The sequence below is a fragment of the Rhineura floridana genome, chromosome 1 (assembly GCF_030035675.1).
Source record: "Rhineura floridana isolate rRhiFlo1 chromosome 1, rRhiFlo1.hap2, whole genome shotgun sequence".
Lineage (NCBI taxonomy): Eukaryota > Metazoa > Chordata > Lepidosauria > Squamata > Rhineuridae > Rhineura > Rhineura floridana.
Genome location: NC_084480.1, coordinates 151,170,104 through 151,184,352, shown reverse-complemented (window position 1 = coordinate 151,184,352; position 14,249 = coordinate 151,170,104). Strand labels below are relative to the sequence as shown.

At 43.1% G+C, this 14,249-nt stretch overlaps 1 protein-coding gene across 5 annotated transcripts in view; it reads left to right on the top strand.

Moving 5' to 3' along the window:
• CLCN1 (chloride voltage-gated channel 1) overlaps nucleotides 1–14,249 on the top strand; it is an 83,188-nt gene that overhangs the window by 55,776 nt on the left and 13,163 nt on the right. For 2 of the 5 annotated variants that reach the window (XM_061637759.1, XM_061637760.1), the window contains exons 17-21: nucleotides 1,201–1,400; nucleotides 1,775–1,880; nucleotides 10,009–10,097; nucleotides 12,987–13,025; nucleotides 13,695–13,799. In XM_061637759.1, coding sequence (XP_061493743.1) covers nucleotides 1,201–1,400; nucleotides 1,775–1,880; nucleotides 10,009–10,097; nucleotides 12,987–13,025; nucleotides 13,695–13,799 — 539 coding nt within the window. Of the gene's footprint in view, nucleotides 1–1,200; nucleotides 1,416–1,774; nucleotides 1,881–10,008; nucleotides 10,098–12,986; nucleotides 13,026–13,694; nucleotides 13,800–14,249 lie in introns of those variants that run through there. The other 3 variants (XM_061637753.1, XM_061637758.1, XM_061637761.1) reach the window with 2 other exon arrangements.

Here is a 14,249-nt window from a genome sequence, read left to right as displayed (position 1 = left end):
TTGTCAGTTTTTATATTGTCCATTAAGCTTAGAACTTCCTCTCTCGTTACCACTATTTGTCTCAGTTCCTCAGAATCCCTTCCTGCAAATGTTAGTTCAGGTTCAGGGATCTGCCCTATATCTTCCACTGTGAAGACAGATGCAAAGAATTCATTTAGCTTCTCTGCAATCTCCTTATCGTTCTTTAGTACACCTTTGACTCCCTTATCATCCAAGGGTCCAATCGTCTCCCTAGATGGTCTCCTGCTTTGAATGTATTTATAGAATTTTTTGTTGTTGGTTTTTATGTTCTTAGCAAGGTGCTCCTCAAATTCTTTTTTAGCATCCCTTATTGTCTTCTTGCATTTCTTTTGCCAGAGTTTGTGTTCTTTTTTATTTTCTTCATTCGGACAAGACTTCCATTTTTTGAAGGAAGACTTTTTGCCTCTAAGAGCTTCCTTGACTTTGCTCGTTAACCATGCTGGCATCTTCTTGGCCCTGGCGGTACCTTTTCTGATCTGCGGTATGCACTCCAGTTGAGCTTCTAATATAGTGTTTTTAAACAACTTCCAAGCATTTTCGAGTGATGTGACCCTCTGGACTTTGTTTTTCAGCTTTCTTTTTACCAATCCCCTCATTTTTGTGAAGTTTCCTCTTTTGAAGTCAAATGTGACCGTGTTGGATTTTCTTGGCAATTGGCCAGTTACATGTATGTTTAATTTAATAGCACTGTGGTCACTGCTCCCAATCGGTTCAACAACACTTACATCTTGCACCAGGTCCCGGTCCCCACTGAGGATTAAGTCCAGGGTTGCCGTCCCTCTGGTCGGTTCCATGACCAACTGGTCTAGGGAATAGTCATTTAGAATATCTAGAAACTTTGCTTCTTTGTCATGACTGGAACACATAGTTCCATGTAGTTCAATGACATCTGGAGGGCACCATGTTGGCTATCTCTGCTTCAGAGGCACCTTGTTTGCTGCATGTCTGGAGACTGGTTCTTGGTGTTCCTAGACAAAATGCATGTCTGAACCCATGGAGCATTCTACAGACCTTCCTTTCTTCTAATAAGTTTAGCTGGCTTCAGGAACCCTCAAATCACACTCAGATTTGTAGTCTTCTTCTTCTTGTGATAATCCCTCTGGTTTAGACAACCAGCTTGGAGAACAAAAAATAAGCCCTACTGACCTTACCTTTTTTTGTTTTCTTCTCTTCCTATAGAGTCCATGATCCTCCTGGGCTCAGTGGAGCGGCCAGAGCTCCAGGCCCTTTTGCTCAGGCACCTCAGCCCTGAGAGACGTCTGTGCCTTGCCAGGGAGATGCAGCAGAAGCTGGCTGAGTCACCATATGATGGGCACAGGTGGAAGCACGAATCATTTGCTTTTGTGGATGAGGATGAGGATGAAGAGGAAAAGACCGAGGTAGTGAAAGAGAAGGTGATGAATAGAGCCCAAGCAGAGGGGTAAAAGAAAGAGTGCAAAAAAGAAACAGTGGTAGAAATAAGAAAAGGGAGCGGAAAGCTAGCATAGCATTGTTGTAAGAAGATGAGATTTGGACCTGGAAGTTCCTGGTTACAGTTACAGTCTCATCCTGGTGGCAAACTCATGCAATGGGAACGCTCTCATTCAGCATGAGCTCCCTGTCATGCAAGGATTAATGCCTGTCTACCTTGTAAAGATTAATGTAGATATTGCTGCAATAAGGTAGGTGAATATTCTGAACAGGTGCAGAATGGATGGGAATTATTTATTTAAAGTAAATCCTGATCCTTGTTTTGTTTATCTTTCTCCTGCAGCTTCTGCAGCAGCCGTCTTTAGTCTCCAGTTTCTCAGAACCACCCAATGGCCCAGTGACTCCATGCAAGTCATTGCCAGAGACACCAACACCTCAGGAAACTCCAGGTACAGAGAAACTCATCCTGTTGTCTTTGGGGTGGGGTATCCCAGCCACCACTTGGAAGCTTCACTGCCCTTGCCCATCTGTGCTATGGGAAATGGGAGAGTAGAAGAGACAACTTGTGTGTTGCTACAGAGTGGGCCAAGAGGCTTCTCGTGAACTAACTTGTGCGCACTTTGAGGGAAACAGGAACATGTGGAGCAATGATACAGGAGTCTGCATCCCAGAAAATGTGCAGGGTGCATTTTTGCTGCCACCAAATACTAACTCTGCATTTTTGAGAGTGCATTATTAAGGTATTAAGCCTCTTAAATCAGATGTGATGACATCCAGGCAAAGTTGAACCCCATAACCTGTCTTTTTATTACTCTTCCACCAAGATCCCACATATTATTCCACCTACATTCTTGCTAGGACAGTTTTATGTAAGTTGGTCTCCAGTTTATCATCTCCTTCCATGCAGTGGCTGAAGTTGGTAGTCATTGTTCCACCCCTCCAAGATCAGAACTTCAGGAAAGGAACATATGTGACCATGGCTACCAGAATCAGATTGCAGTGGTGTCATAAAAAAAAAATCAGAGGAAGTGGTGGTGTCATTCAGAGATGGAGTGGTGACAGACTGGGTCACTTGAGGGCCACTTCATACAAGTGGTGTAGTGGTAAATTCTGAAGTGCAGGAGCTCATTATGATTGCTTCTGTTGCCATGCCCCTAAAGAGGATCTGAAAATGCAGACAGTTGCATGTGTAAGCAATCCTGTGCATAGCTACCTGGGAGTAAGATCTATTGAGCTCACTGGCACTTGCTTCTGAATGCATAAGTTCAGCTTCTAAGACACAAGAAGCTTTGACAAAAGGTATTCAGCCAGCTGATATGCAACTTTAGCTTTCAGTTACAAATAGAAGCGATCCTGCAAAGTGTTACCACTCAAACTGGTAGTGTGAAATAGGAACATCATCAAAGTAAAGGACAGAAGTATCCAGCCTCTACTTGATTATTTTCCTTATTCTCTTACTTCTTCTATGCTAATCTGTCACAAACAAACTTGAAAGCCTCACTGATATCACCTCATTCACTTGCCAGAGCAAAGACAGCCTGGTCAATTACCCTAGTGCTCTAGCAGATTATCTCATCACTTCTGCTCTAACAAAAGTCCCTGAGCTGTGCTCCTCCTCTGCATTTTCCCTTCACCACCACTGCTTCATGTGTTATATTTTTCAGTATGCTGTTAAGACATTTCAAGTGTGTACCAAAAAAGTAAAATGTTTATATAGCAACCACAAGAATCATACACGTACGCTTGACAGAAACTTAGAATTGTCTATTCTCAGTGAAAAACCATGCTTTTTGTGTGAAACAGCCCCTAAGGATGCTAGCTCACTAGCATGTTGAAATTGGCAGCAGAGTAAGATAAAGAAGCACCTGGTACTCAAACATCTCCAAAACAGGAGGCAGTTTTAGAATGTAAGAACTGCTTTGCTAGATCAGGCCAAAGTTTCCAACAGTAGGCAACCCAGATGCACACCACTGGTTCCTTCCATGTTGTTTGTTGACAGACCTGTCTTTAAACTTCTCTAACCCTTTTTAAAAGCAACATAATGGATATATGGAATCTGCTGCCACAAGTTGTGGTGATGGCTACCAGCCTAGATTGTTTTGTGTGTGTGTTTGTTTTAAGGATTAGACAAATTCATGGATGACAGATCTATTAATCTGCTAGTGCCAAACAAGGTCAAACTACACAATGCAATCCTAAACATGTTTACTTGGAAGTGTATTCTGCTGAGATTGGTGGGTCCTATTTAATAGTAAGTATGCATAGGATTGCAGCTTTAGTTTGATCTAGCAAAACAATTCTTATGTGCCATTCCTCAAGTTGAGAAAATAATGTATTCAAGCTACTTAGCACTATGTTGATGCTTTATTTCTTTGTCTTAAGCTTCCAGTCTCTAATGACTCCTAGCATTTATATAGCACTTCAGATGTTTAGAATGCTTCAAATGTTCAGAGTATTTTGTGGGACCCGGGCCTTTTGCTGAATTTATACTATCCCATTCTTGCTGAAATGGCTCTATCTGTTTTTATAATTGTATATTATATAGTTGTGTAACTTGCCCGGGACCTTATGGTGAAGGGTGGCTAAGAAATATAATTAAATAAATGTATACATACATTTCATTGTAACCCTTACAACCCTGCAAAGTAGGTCATTTTTATTATCCCCATATTGCAGATGGAAGGGCTGAGGCTGAGAGTGTGGCTTGCCTAAGGCCAGGAGCATAGCCAGCGGCACTCTTATGTACTTTAAAGATCCAGGTCAGAGCAGGCAGACAATCTTATCATTTTACAGAAAAATGGGAGTGTATTTATAGTGGACTGGTGTAATAAACATGCAAATGTAAATCCACCTATTTTATTAGGTATATTATAGTGCATTCCTGTGTAAATGCCCTGGGCTCCTTCAGGAGAAAAGGCAGAATATAAATTCAATAAATAATAAATAAACATACAGAGACTTTATATAAATTGAGAAAGCAATATGTACTATATATTTCTGTGATGTCACCTGTTTATATGCATATTATTCATGGTAAGCAGTCCTTGAGACTGAGTACAATGCGTGAGGGGGTATTTCCGTATGGATGGTGATTGGTTGAGAGAGTGGAGGGGGAAGAGGAGTGTGATATGTTTAGAGGCGAGTGGTGTTTGAGGGGCAGAAGAAAATGTTTGGGGTAGGATTTAGGTTCAGTTAGATCTGTCGCAGCTGATGGTTTGGATGAAAAGATTCAGGGTTTAGGATGTGAGTGGGATCTTAGGAGAGACTGAGTATGAAGGCAAGAGGGAATTAGTAGTAGTTAATATAATTAGTAAACCTTAGTAACTTCAGTATATGTGCTGGAGGAGGATAAAGTGGCTTCTTATTGTGCAATACCTTTCAAATGTGAAATAATAAATGTACTGTTGTCTTGATTATCTCATGCCTATTGCTCAATTCCTACCAAGAAAGAAAATAATATAGATGAAATAATAAGATTAATGCATGTCTTTGCATTCTCATATTAAACTGAGAGAACAAAAGAGAAGTAGTTAAAAAAAGGTATAATAATAGAAACTGTGGCATCCCTGCTCTTTCCTTTTAATGACAACACCCTCTTTTACCAGGCCTTTACCTCAGCAGGCAACACTTTCCATCACACACTGAGTAACACTGCCATCAGAACCTTTAGAAAGAAAAGAAAAAGGTGTTTTTGCTGCACAGCTGATGAGAAGCTCTTGCACTTGGCCCTGACCCCTACTCCACTGCAGCAGCAGCTGCTGGCAGACTCAGGCCTACATGACTGCCCCCCTGCTGCTGCTTGTACCTGCCTAAGGCTACCTGGGACCTTATGGCAGAAGTGAAATCTGAAACAGGGGCATCAGTCACCTCTACTGTTAAGGGTTCTGTTCAGGCTGCTTCATGATTTCAGCTGATCCTCAAACTCGGTTTATGTTGCCTTTCTTAACTGAGATGTTATAGAAGCTCCATCCTGGCATCTGACCCCATCATCACCCTTTATCAGGGCTGGCTCCAGGTTTCTGGGGGCCCTCAGGCACAGGGTATCAGTGGACCCTTGTCCCCTCCCTTTCTTCCTCAAACCACATTCCTCCTCCCTTGTGGCCCCACTCCTTTCAAAGAAAATAAATCCTTGTCAATATTGCAACCCCCTCTTATAAAATAAAAATACAAAATTTTGATTAATTTTAATTTGTTGGGGTAAATTTACCTATTTTGTAGCCCTCAGCACCTAAGAATTTATACTGGTTTACCATGTAAGTGCCCCCTCTAGGATGCACACCTTAACGTCATGAAGGGGGGGTTGAGAGTATCAAAGAAGCTGAGAACAATGCCATCAGGAGACTAGAACAAGAGGCTAGACTCCTAGCAGGGGCACCCAAGGCGGAATGGTCAAAGCTGAGACACCAGACTAAGATGCATCCAAACTCAGAGGAAGGCAATGGTAAGCCACCTCTGAATACCACGAAAACCCTATGAACAGAGTATCCAAAATGGAACACGAGATAGTGCTGGAAGATGAGACCCAAAGGTCAGAAGGCACTCAACGAGTTACTGGGGAAGAACAAAGGACAAGTATGAGTAGTGCTGTGGCTAATGACGCAGCTGGGTCAAAGCCGAAAGGAAGCCCACAGGCTGATACGCACAGATGTGAAATGAGAGTCCAGAGTTGTACGACGCACATAATAGGAACATGGAATGTGAGAAGCATGAACCAGGGACAGTTAGAAATTGTCAAGCAAGGAATGGAATGTATCAATATTATAATACTTGGCGTGAGTGAATTAAAATGGATGGGAATGGGACATTTTCAATCAGGCAATTACAAAGTATTTTATGCAGGAAATAATAAATTAAGAAGAAACTGATTTGCTCTAATAGTGAGAAGTGATGTAGCAAAAGCAATCAGGAGCTATAATGCAAGGTCTGAGCGAGTGATATCAATGGGACTTAACAGGAAACCTATCAATACAACCATCATCCAAGTCTATGCTCCAATGGCAAACGCAGAAGAAGAGGAAATGGAGAGATTTTATGCAGAAGTACAGGAAGAAATTGATCACACACCAAAACAGGATGCTCTAATAATCATGGGGGACCGGAATGCAAAGTAGGGAACAGAGAAGAACTAGAAATTATGGGGAAATGGGGCTTAGGAGATAGAAATGAAGCAAGAAAGAGAATTCTGTGAAGCCAATAATTTGTTTCTTGTGAACACATTTTTTGAGCAACCAAAAAGACGACTGTATACGTGGACATCACCAAATGGGCAATATAGGAATCAAATCGATTATATAATCATAACCATCTCATGAACTCGCTTGTGCTCACTTTGAGGGAAACAGGAACACGTGGAACAATGATTTTTGCTGCCACCAAATACTAACTCTGCATTTTTGACAATGCATTATTAAGGTAGTAAACCTCTTAAATCAGATGTAAAGTAATAACAACAGAAGATTTATGTAACTACAAAGTTGATAATGAAGACATTGAACTTGTCAAGGATTATCAACACCTTGGCACAATCATTAACCAAAATGGAAACAATAGTCAAGAAATCAGAAGAAGGTTAGGACTGGGGAGGGCAGCTATGAGAGAACTAGAAAAGATCCTCAAATGCACAGATGTATCACTGAACACTAAAGCCAGGATCATTCAGACCATGGTATTCCCGATCTCTATGTATGGATGTGAAAGTTGGACAGTGAAAAAAATGCATAAAAGAAAAATCAACTCATTTGAAATGTGGTGTTGGAGGAGAGCTTTGCGCATACCATGGACTGAGAAAAAGACAAATAATTGGGTGTTAGAACAAATTAAACCAGAACTATCACTAGAAGCTAAAATGATGAAACTGAGGTTATCATACTTTGGACACATCATGAGAAGACCTGATTCACTAGAAAAGACAATAATGCTTGGAAAAACAGAAGGGAGTAGAAAAAGAGGAAGGCCAAACAAGAGATGGATTGATTTCATCAAGGAAGCCACAGACCTGAACTTACAAGATCTGAACAAGGTGGTTCACGACAGATGCTAGTGGGGGTCGCTGATTCATAGGGTCGCCGTAAGTCGTAATTGAAGGCACATAACACACACACCATGATTGATAGGCAGATTGTATGGATAGTATCAGAGCCTGGGATCTCCCACAAAATGTACTGAGAAATATTTCTCAGTTTTTGCTATTTCTGTTGGCTAATCTAATGTTTTCACAGACAAAAAAGTGTGTGTGTGTATGTGTGTGTGTGTGGGGGGGGTTGAATCCATCCTTTCCTGTCATTGCAAAGCACTGCAAATAAACATTTCAGCAGGATTTCCTACTCACATAGGAAGCTGCCTTATACTGAGTCAGATCATTGGTCCATCTAGCTCAGGACTGTCTCCAGAGTTTCAGGCAGGAGTCTCTCCCAGAAGGTCTCTCAGGTTCAGTCCCTGATGGCATCTCTCCTACCTGAACGCCATTGGGGACTGAACCTGAGGGACCTTCTGCATGCAAGGCAGATGCTGCAATGGCCCTTTCCCTGCACTCACAACTCACTCAACTGTGCTGAGATATTAGGAGGCATTCTAGAATTAATCTTAGCACCCCTTATTGCCATATGGCACTGTTAGATCAGAGCACCAGGGCAAGCAAAGGACAGAACAGTAGATGAAAGGCTGCCCTTTTAAGCAAATGCTATTTTTTAAAAGTTAAAATTCAATTTCTAAAAAAAAGGCATTCACAATAATTCAGCTACAATTCAACTATATATTAAGAAGTGTGTATAGTGTACAAAAATGACACTAAAGGATACCTCCACATCACAGAGCTTACATGCAGAGAAACCTTTCAGATACTGTAGACCCATATAAACACAGATGTAACACAATACTCCAGCATGCCTCAGTCCATCAGAAACCCTCATAAAAATGTCTAATAAGAGGAATAACCTTTGATGTCTAGGGCAGAATAAACACACAACACTGGTGAATATTTAATGCTCTTAGTACTACTAACATAGTGCTTTGTATGAAGGACTGAAAGAAAGGGCCTTTCTAGCGACAAACTATTAGTTTCTGAACATGCTGTGTTACCACCAAGCATCATAAATGTAAACGTTTCCTAGTTAAAGAGACACATGATAGCTTGGACCTCCTGCCAGACCTGGTTTCAAATCCCTGCTCAGCCATGAAGCTCGCTGGATGGCCTTGGGCCAGTAACTGTCTCTCAGTCTACCCTACCTCACAGGGGTGTTGAGAGGATAAAATTGGGAGGAGAATCTGTGAATATAGAAAAAGCAGGATATAAACGAAAATAATACTAGGAGCTTCCCAGCTACAACTGGAGTGGTGGGGAGAGGATGGGTGGGGAGAGAGGGAATTTGTATACAAAATCCCCAGAACAGACCTGAACAATGGAAGTTTGCTTGTAAAAGTAGAGGGAAGCTCTTAACACGCTCTTTCTCTGATCAGTGGGGCAAAGGGAACAAGGGGCAGGGGAGGCAATAATTATTATATAATTAAGGCTGCAATGCAATGCATTTACCTGGGAGTAAGTCCCATTGAACCCAATGGAGCTTACATCTGAGTAGACGTTATTGGATGGCAGCCTCAGAAACCCAGGAAAGCCTTCTTACCTTCCTCCCAAGCTCCACATCCCACTCTTGGGCTGCAGTCCTAACTACATTTACCTGGGAGGAAGCCCTTCTGAATTCAACAGGGCTTACTTCTGAGCAGACATTAGGACAGACATGGTTAGGCCCTTTTTCAGCCCCTTCCTCCCCTCAGCACTGCCTGCTTCTGCTGCTCCAGGCCAGTAAGCTCCACCCCTCCTCCCATGCCTGAAACTGAGGACCGGCTGGGCAGCTCCTTAGCAACCATCTTGGCTCTTCTCTTCCCTGGCAGCGGCGCAACTGAGCAGGACAGAGTCTGTTGCTGTGGAGCTGGCTAGGGCTTGCCTGCCCTGCTCTGCTGCTGGCTTGCGCTTATCCCAGGATGGCTCCCCGGGGCCATGTGTGAGATCCTGGGCCCTCAGGCCAGTGCCCCACCTGGCCCTGTGCTAGTGCTGGGCCTGCCCTTTATATATATCCCTGGGAAATGGAATTGCTTAAAGGTTTTAAAGGTAAAATGATGAGACAAACACAGCCCCTTAAGCAATTCCATTTCTCACCCCACTTGATCACTTATGCTGATTTATGCAGCCTGCAGCATCAGGTGGTAACTTGCATATGTGAATGAGCCATCATAGATGAAACATCAGAAGCAGAACATTTATATGATCTCGCATCAACTCAAGAATAACACTTTTCACAAATTCAGTTATGATGAGCCATCAAGTGTTGACTAATCAGGGGATATTCACCCTTGTGTGAATCACCCTTTATTGTTCCATCATTGGGAGCATCTGCCAGAGCTGTCTGTTGCGGCCCATGCACTTCCCCCACAACCCATCAGAAATCAAAGAGGATTGACTGTACTCTCTCCAGTTAGCATTCAGTAGCTGCGTAATTGATTTGTTTAGTCTTCTCCAGATTGTGAAGAGGGAATGCCAACACATTCCTTCCACTGTTCTGACTTTTTCCTGCTTTCTCACAGGTCGGAGATTCTGGCGCTTGAGGAGACTGATGCGGCAGCTCCTGTGCCTTTACCACCCTTCACCTCAGCCAGAGACAGCCACTGAGCAGGTGAGGACCCAAGAAGGCAGGATCCCTGAGCCCAACCAATTTTGGAAAGAGGGCTGATAGCCTCTAAGGCCTCCAGACTGGGGATTTATTGCGGGTGTATCCTGCAACATGTTCTATACACAATAAGAGTGCATTAGTGGTGGATTTATTCTGCTTTAGTTTGTTCTGTGATGCTTCCCCAATGTTACCACATTATTGCTGTCTGGAGGGGTTAAAACACAACAAAAGCAGGACAACAACACCCCAAACATTTACGGTATAAAAGATTATGGGATTTCAGCACGATGTTACGGGATATGCACTGATTGGAAATTGGAAGTAAAAGGTAAAGGTGTCCCCGCACTTGTAGTGCGAGTCGTTTCCGACTCTTAGGGTGACGTCTTGCGACGTTTACTAGGCAGACCGTATATATGGGGTGGGATTGCCAGTTCCGTCCCCGGCCTTTCTTTACCCCCCAGCATATACCAGGTACTCATTTTACTGACCATGGATGGATGGAAGAGACCACTCCAAAACCTTTGCAGTACAAACAGTATTGAATGCTGGATCATGTAGGACTGCCCTGATAGCATAATGAGCACAAATCATCCTGAATGTGCCATAGAAATTATGTCTGGAAGGGCATTTATTATGACAATAGCATTTATTGGACTGAGAATGGAAGAGAAACTAAAGAGGTGGTATAGTGAGTGTTACAATGAAGAACTGATTGCTCCAGAAGTGTGTATGGGAACAAATCCATGTACTGAAATATAGGCCATAAATTTTATTCCATCCTTCATGATAGCTGCAAAAATAGGTAGCTGTTGATGTGGCTAGAGTTCCTCCAGTGACAGGGATAACACCTGGGTTATGTAGAATCCATATGTGTGTGTGTTCATTCTGTGGCAAAGCAATACAGATTTATTTCACCTCTGCCCCCTACTCCAAACTGGATGTACACAGTTGGCCATGCTCTGGTAACCTTTCACTTGGATTACCCTAATGTATTCCATTGGGGGTTGCCTTTGAAAACAGTCCCAAAACTTCAGTTAGTCCAAAACACGGCAGCTAGTTTGTTAACTGAGACTGGCTGATACGATCATATTACACCAGTGTTTTTTCATTGACACTGGCTGACTAGTCCATTTCTGGGCCCAGTTAAAAGTGCTCCTCCAATTGCGGGTGGTGCAAAGGTACAGAAGGCTCCTTGGCACACATGATATGGTACAGTCCTGTTTTTCAATTTGGGGTAGAGGTAATTGTTTTTATCATTTTAGTCCTGGAAGTAGAACTAAAGTTTATGGACAAGATACAGAAGCTTACTCTAGGCCAGGGCAGCAGAGGTGGATTAGTTATGCTCCGTTTGTCACCAAATGTAACACTGGAAAAGTAAACACAGTCCAACAATCCATCAATGGACAGAAGACCTCTCCTCACTTGCCATACATGAATTTGCTACATATCACAGAACTTACCAGGTTATATGGCAAGCCTATACTGAACTCTATCCCTACCTGAATATAAAGGTATTTTGTGACGTCTCTATATTGAAAATGAGCAAAACCTACCAATGCTGACCCACTCTATTCCTTCTCCCCACTTCCCCCTATTCTGGTTTTATTTGAGTTTGCTTTTTTGTTGTTACTGTTTTTGTTGTATTGATATGAACCTCCCCCCTCCAAAGAACCCAATAAAATATATTTTTTAGAAATTAAAGGCTTGAGGCCAGGTTACCTAGAGGACAGTCTCCTCCAATATCTCTTAACAGAATCTTGTGATGCCGTTCTCTGGTATACCAATCAAGTGAGGTGAGTCAGCTAGCTACTAGAAAGAGGGCCTTTTCAGTGTTAGTGCCTCAATCATGGAATGCCCTCCTCAGAGAAGCTTGCCTGGCACCTATATTATAATATGCTGTGGTATTTTCGGCACCAGGTGAAAATATTTTTGGTCTTAAAAATGTGCTCATGTTTAGATCTTTGCACGGCTGTTGTTCTCTGCTGACTTTTGTCGTTTTATTATGTGATTGTTTAGAGCAATATTAGATTATGCTGATACATTCTTATATTTTATTATTTTAATCTTTACTTTGTAGACTACTTGGAGAATTTTGCTTATTGGGTGGCAGACGTGGTGTGTGGTGGGAGGCACTTGCCAGGGTGAGGATGGGATGAGGTGGCAGCAACAGCCAACCTGGCGCTCTCCTGACCTTGCTGCTGCCTTGCCCCATCCTGCCACATGTAGCACCACTGCCACCAAGAGGGCACCACTGTGCCCCTATGCTGTTAGGTGGTACAGAAATGCAGCAAATACATACATGCAAGAGGTTACAGGAAATGGTGTTTCCGTCTTGAATGTTTTCCCCATGGCAGCATTTTTAAAAATATATATAATCCATTTTCTTGTATGGAGGAAGACCGTGTTGGATCTGGGGTAGGTGGGAGAATTGTGTTTCTTCTTTTGAGAGATTTTCCAATAAACCTGGAATTCATTTCTGGAATTCTGCAGCCCCAGTCAGCCATCTGTCTTGCCTGCTTGGTTGGGCTGGTGCTGGGGACATAAGGCTATGCTGGCTATCAAAACTTTGCCTAACCCCAAACAACTGAAATCATCATTGTGGTTTCTTAGATTCATCAGACATGTTCCACATATTTTCAAGCTACTCTTTACATCCTTAAGGGCTAGGAACTTTATTTTCTTTTTTAAACTAAAACTAAGTTGCTCAGGAAGATTGATTCTGTGCCCCGTACAGCACTGCTTTTGTGCAGAAACCCCCCAGAATCCCACAATATACACTGCTTTAAATACAACAGGCTTATTAAGGAAGGAACTGAATTTCTTCTGTCCTGAGAATCTGATGTGGATTTTAGACTTGATCTGATCTTGGAACTTTTTTTCTGCTTCCCTCAGGAGTCAGCAGAATTGGAAGACCCAATGAAGCCAGAGGAGGTGTGTTTGGGAGCATATTAGGCAACAGCTGTGGGGGGAATTGACCAGGACGACATCCTCAATCAAATCCATGTCAGGAGATGCCATGGGCCAATCATGGGATTGCCAGGGAAACACATCAGAAGATTAGCAGCAAATGGGACCCTTTGTGCTTTACATAGGAATGAACAATAAGCAGCTCCCTGTCGGTTGCCAAGTAACTTGCATCCTAAAGTTTAATCTAGACGAGGGAGGAAGATGGAGATGAAAGTACAAGGGGAAGGAAATGCATTCAGTTCAGCTACACATACGGGAAAAAAGTCTTTAAAATGAATAGTGTGTGTGCAGCCATAGTTTCAGTAGGGGATGAGGACTAATGCGTTAAGACAAAGGCTTTGTGGAGAAGGTGAGCTGGGAAGAGGGAAAAGGGTTCTTCTGACAAGTTCCAAGCAAGGGAGTAAAGGGAGCTCGATCCCTGTCAGAAGTGACTCCAGACAGGTACCAGCTTCCCCTGGGCCTGCAGCACTCCCAGGGCACTAGGTGCAGGAAAGGCTGCTGGGGGAATCTGTCCGGAATGGCCCAAGGAGGGTAGAGCATACATGATCCACGGGGTGAGAGTGGCAACAGCAGCGGCAGCCTGGGAAAAGGTTGGCGAGCAAAGTCTGTGTGAATGCTTCTTTGCTGTGTCAGATAGAAGCTTGGGAGCAGGAGGAACTAGAGAAAGAAGTATGCTTTGACAGCTGCCGCATAGACCCATCCCCCTTTCAGCTGGTTGAGAGGACGTCCCTGCACAAGGTGAGTTTGCCTGCACTGTCCCTCTCTATATTTCACCACCTTCCCATCCTCTTGCTTGCCTCCTCTTGCTTTCCAGACTTGTCCGCTTTTGTATGGTACTTGGTCAAAACTATACTCTGTAGTGTAGCTAGTCAGTAAGTCAAGAATTGCTGAGATTGGACTTACTTTGTGCTGCCTTTTCACATTTGCAAGAGACATTCAGCCAAAGACTGAGTTCTCAGCCTCTCCTTTTGTAGGACCTTTGCCATGATTTTACACACAAAACCATTGTGCTCCTGCCTCCTTGCCACATCAGTTCTCCTGCCTCCCCTGGAACACAACACCAATCCTTAGCATAAGCAGGACCCACACAACCTCCCAAGTGGAACACAGCTCACCAGGCATCTACTGTGGCCTGCTAGGTATTTGAGAATACTCCCCTCTTTAATAGTTTCAGGCAAGCCAGAGGAT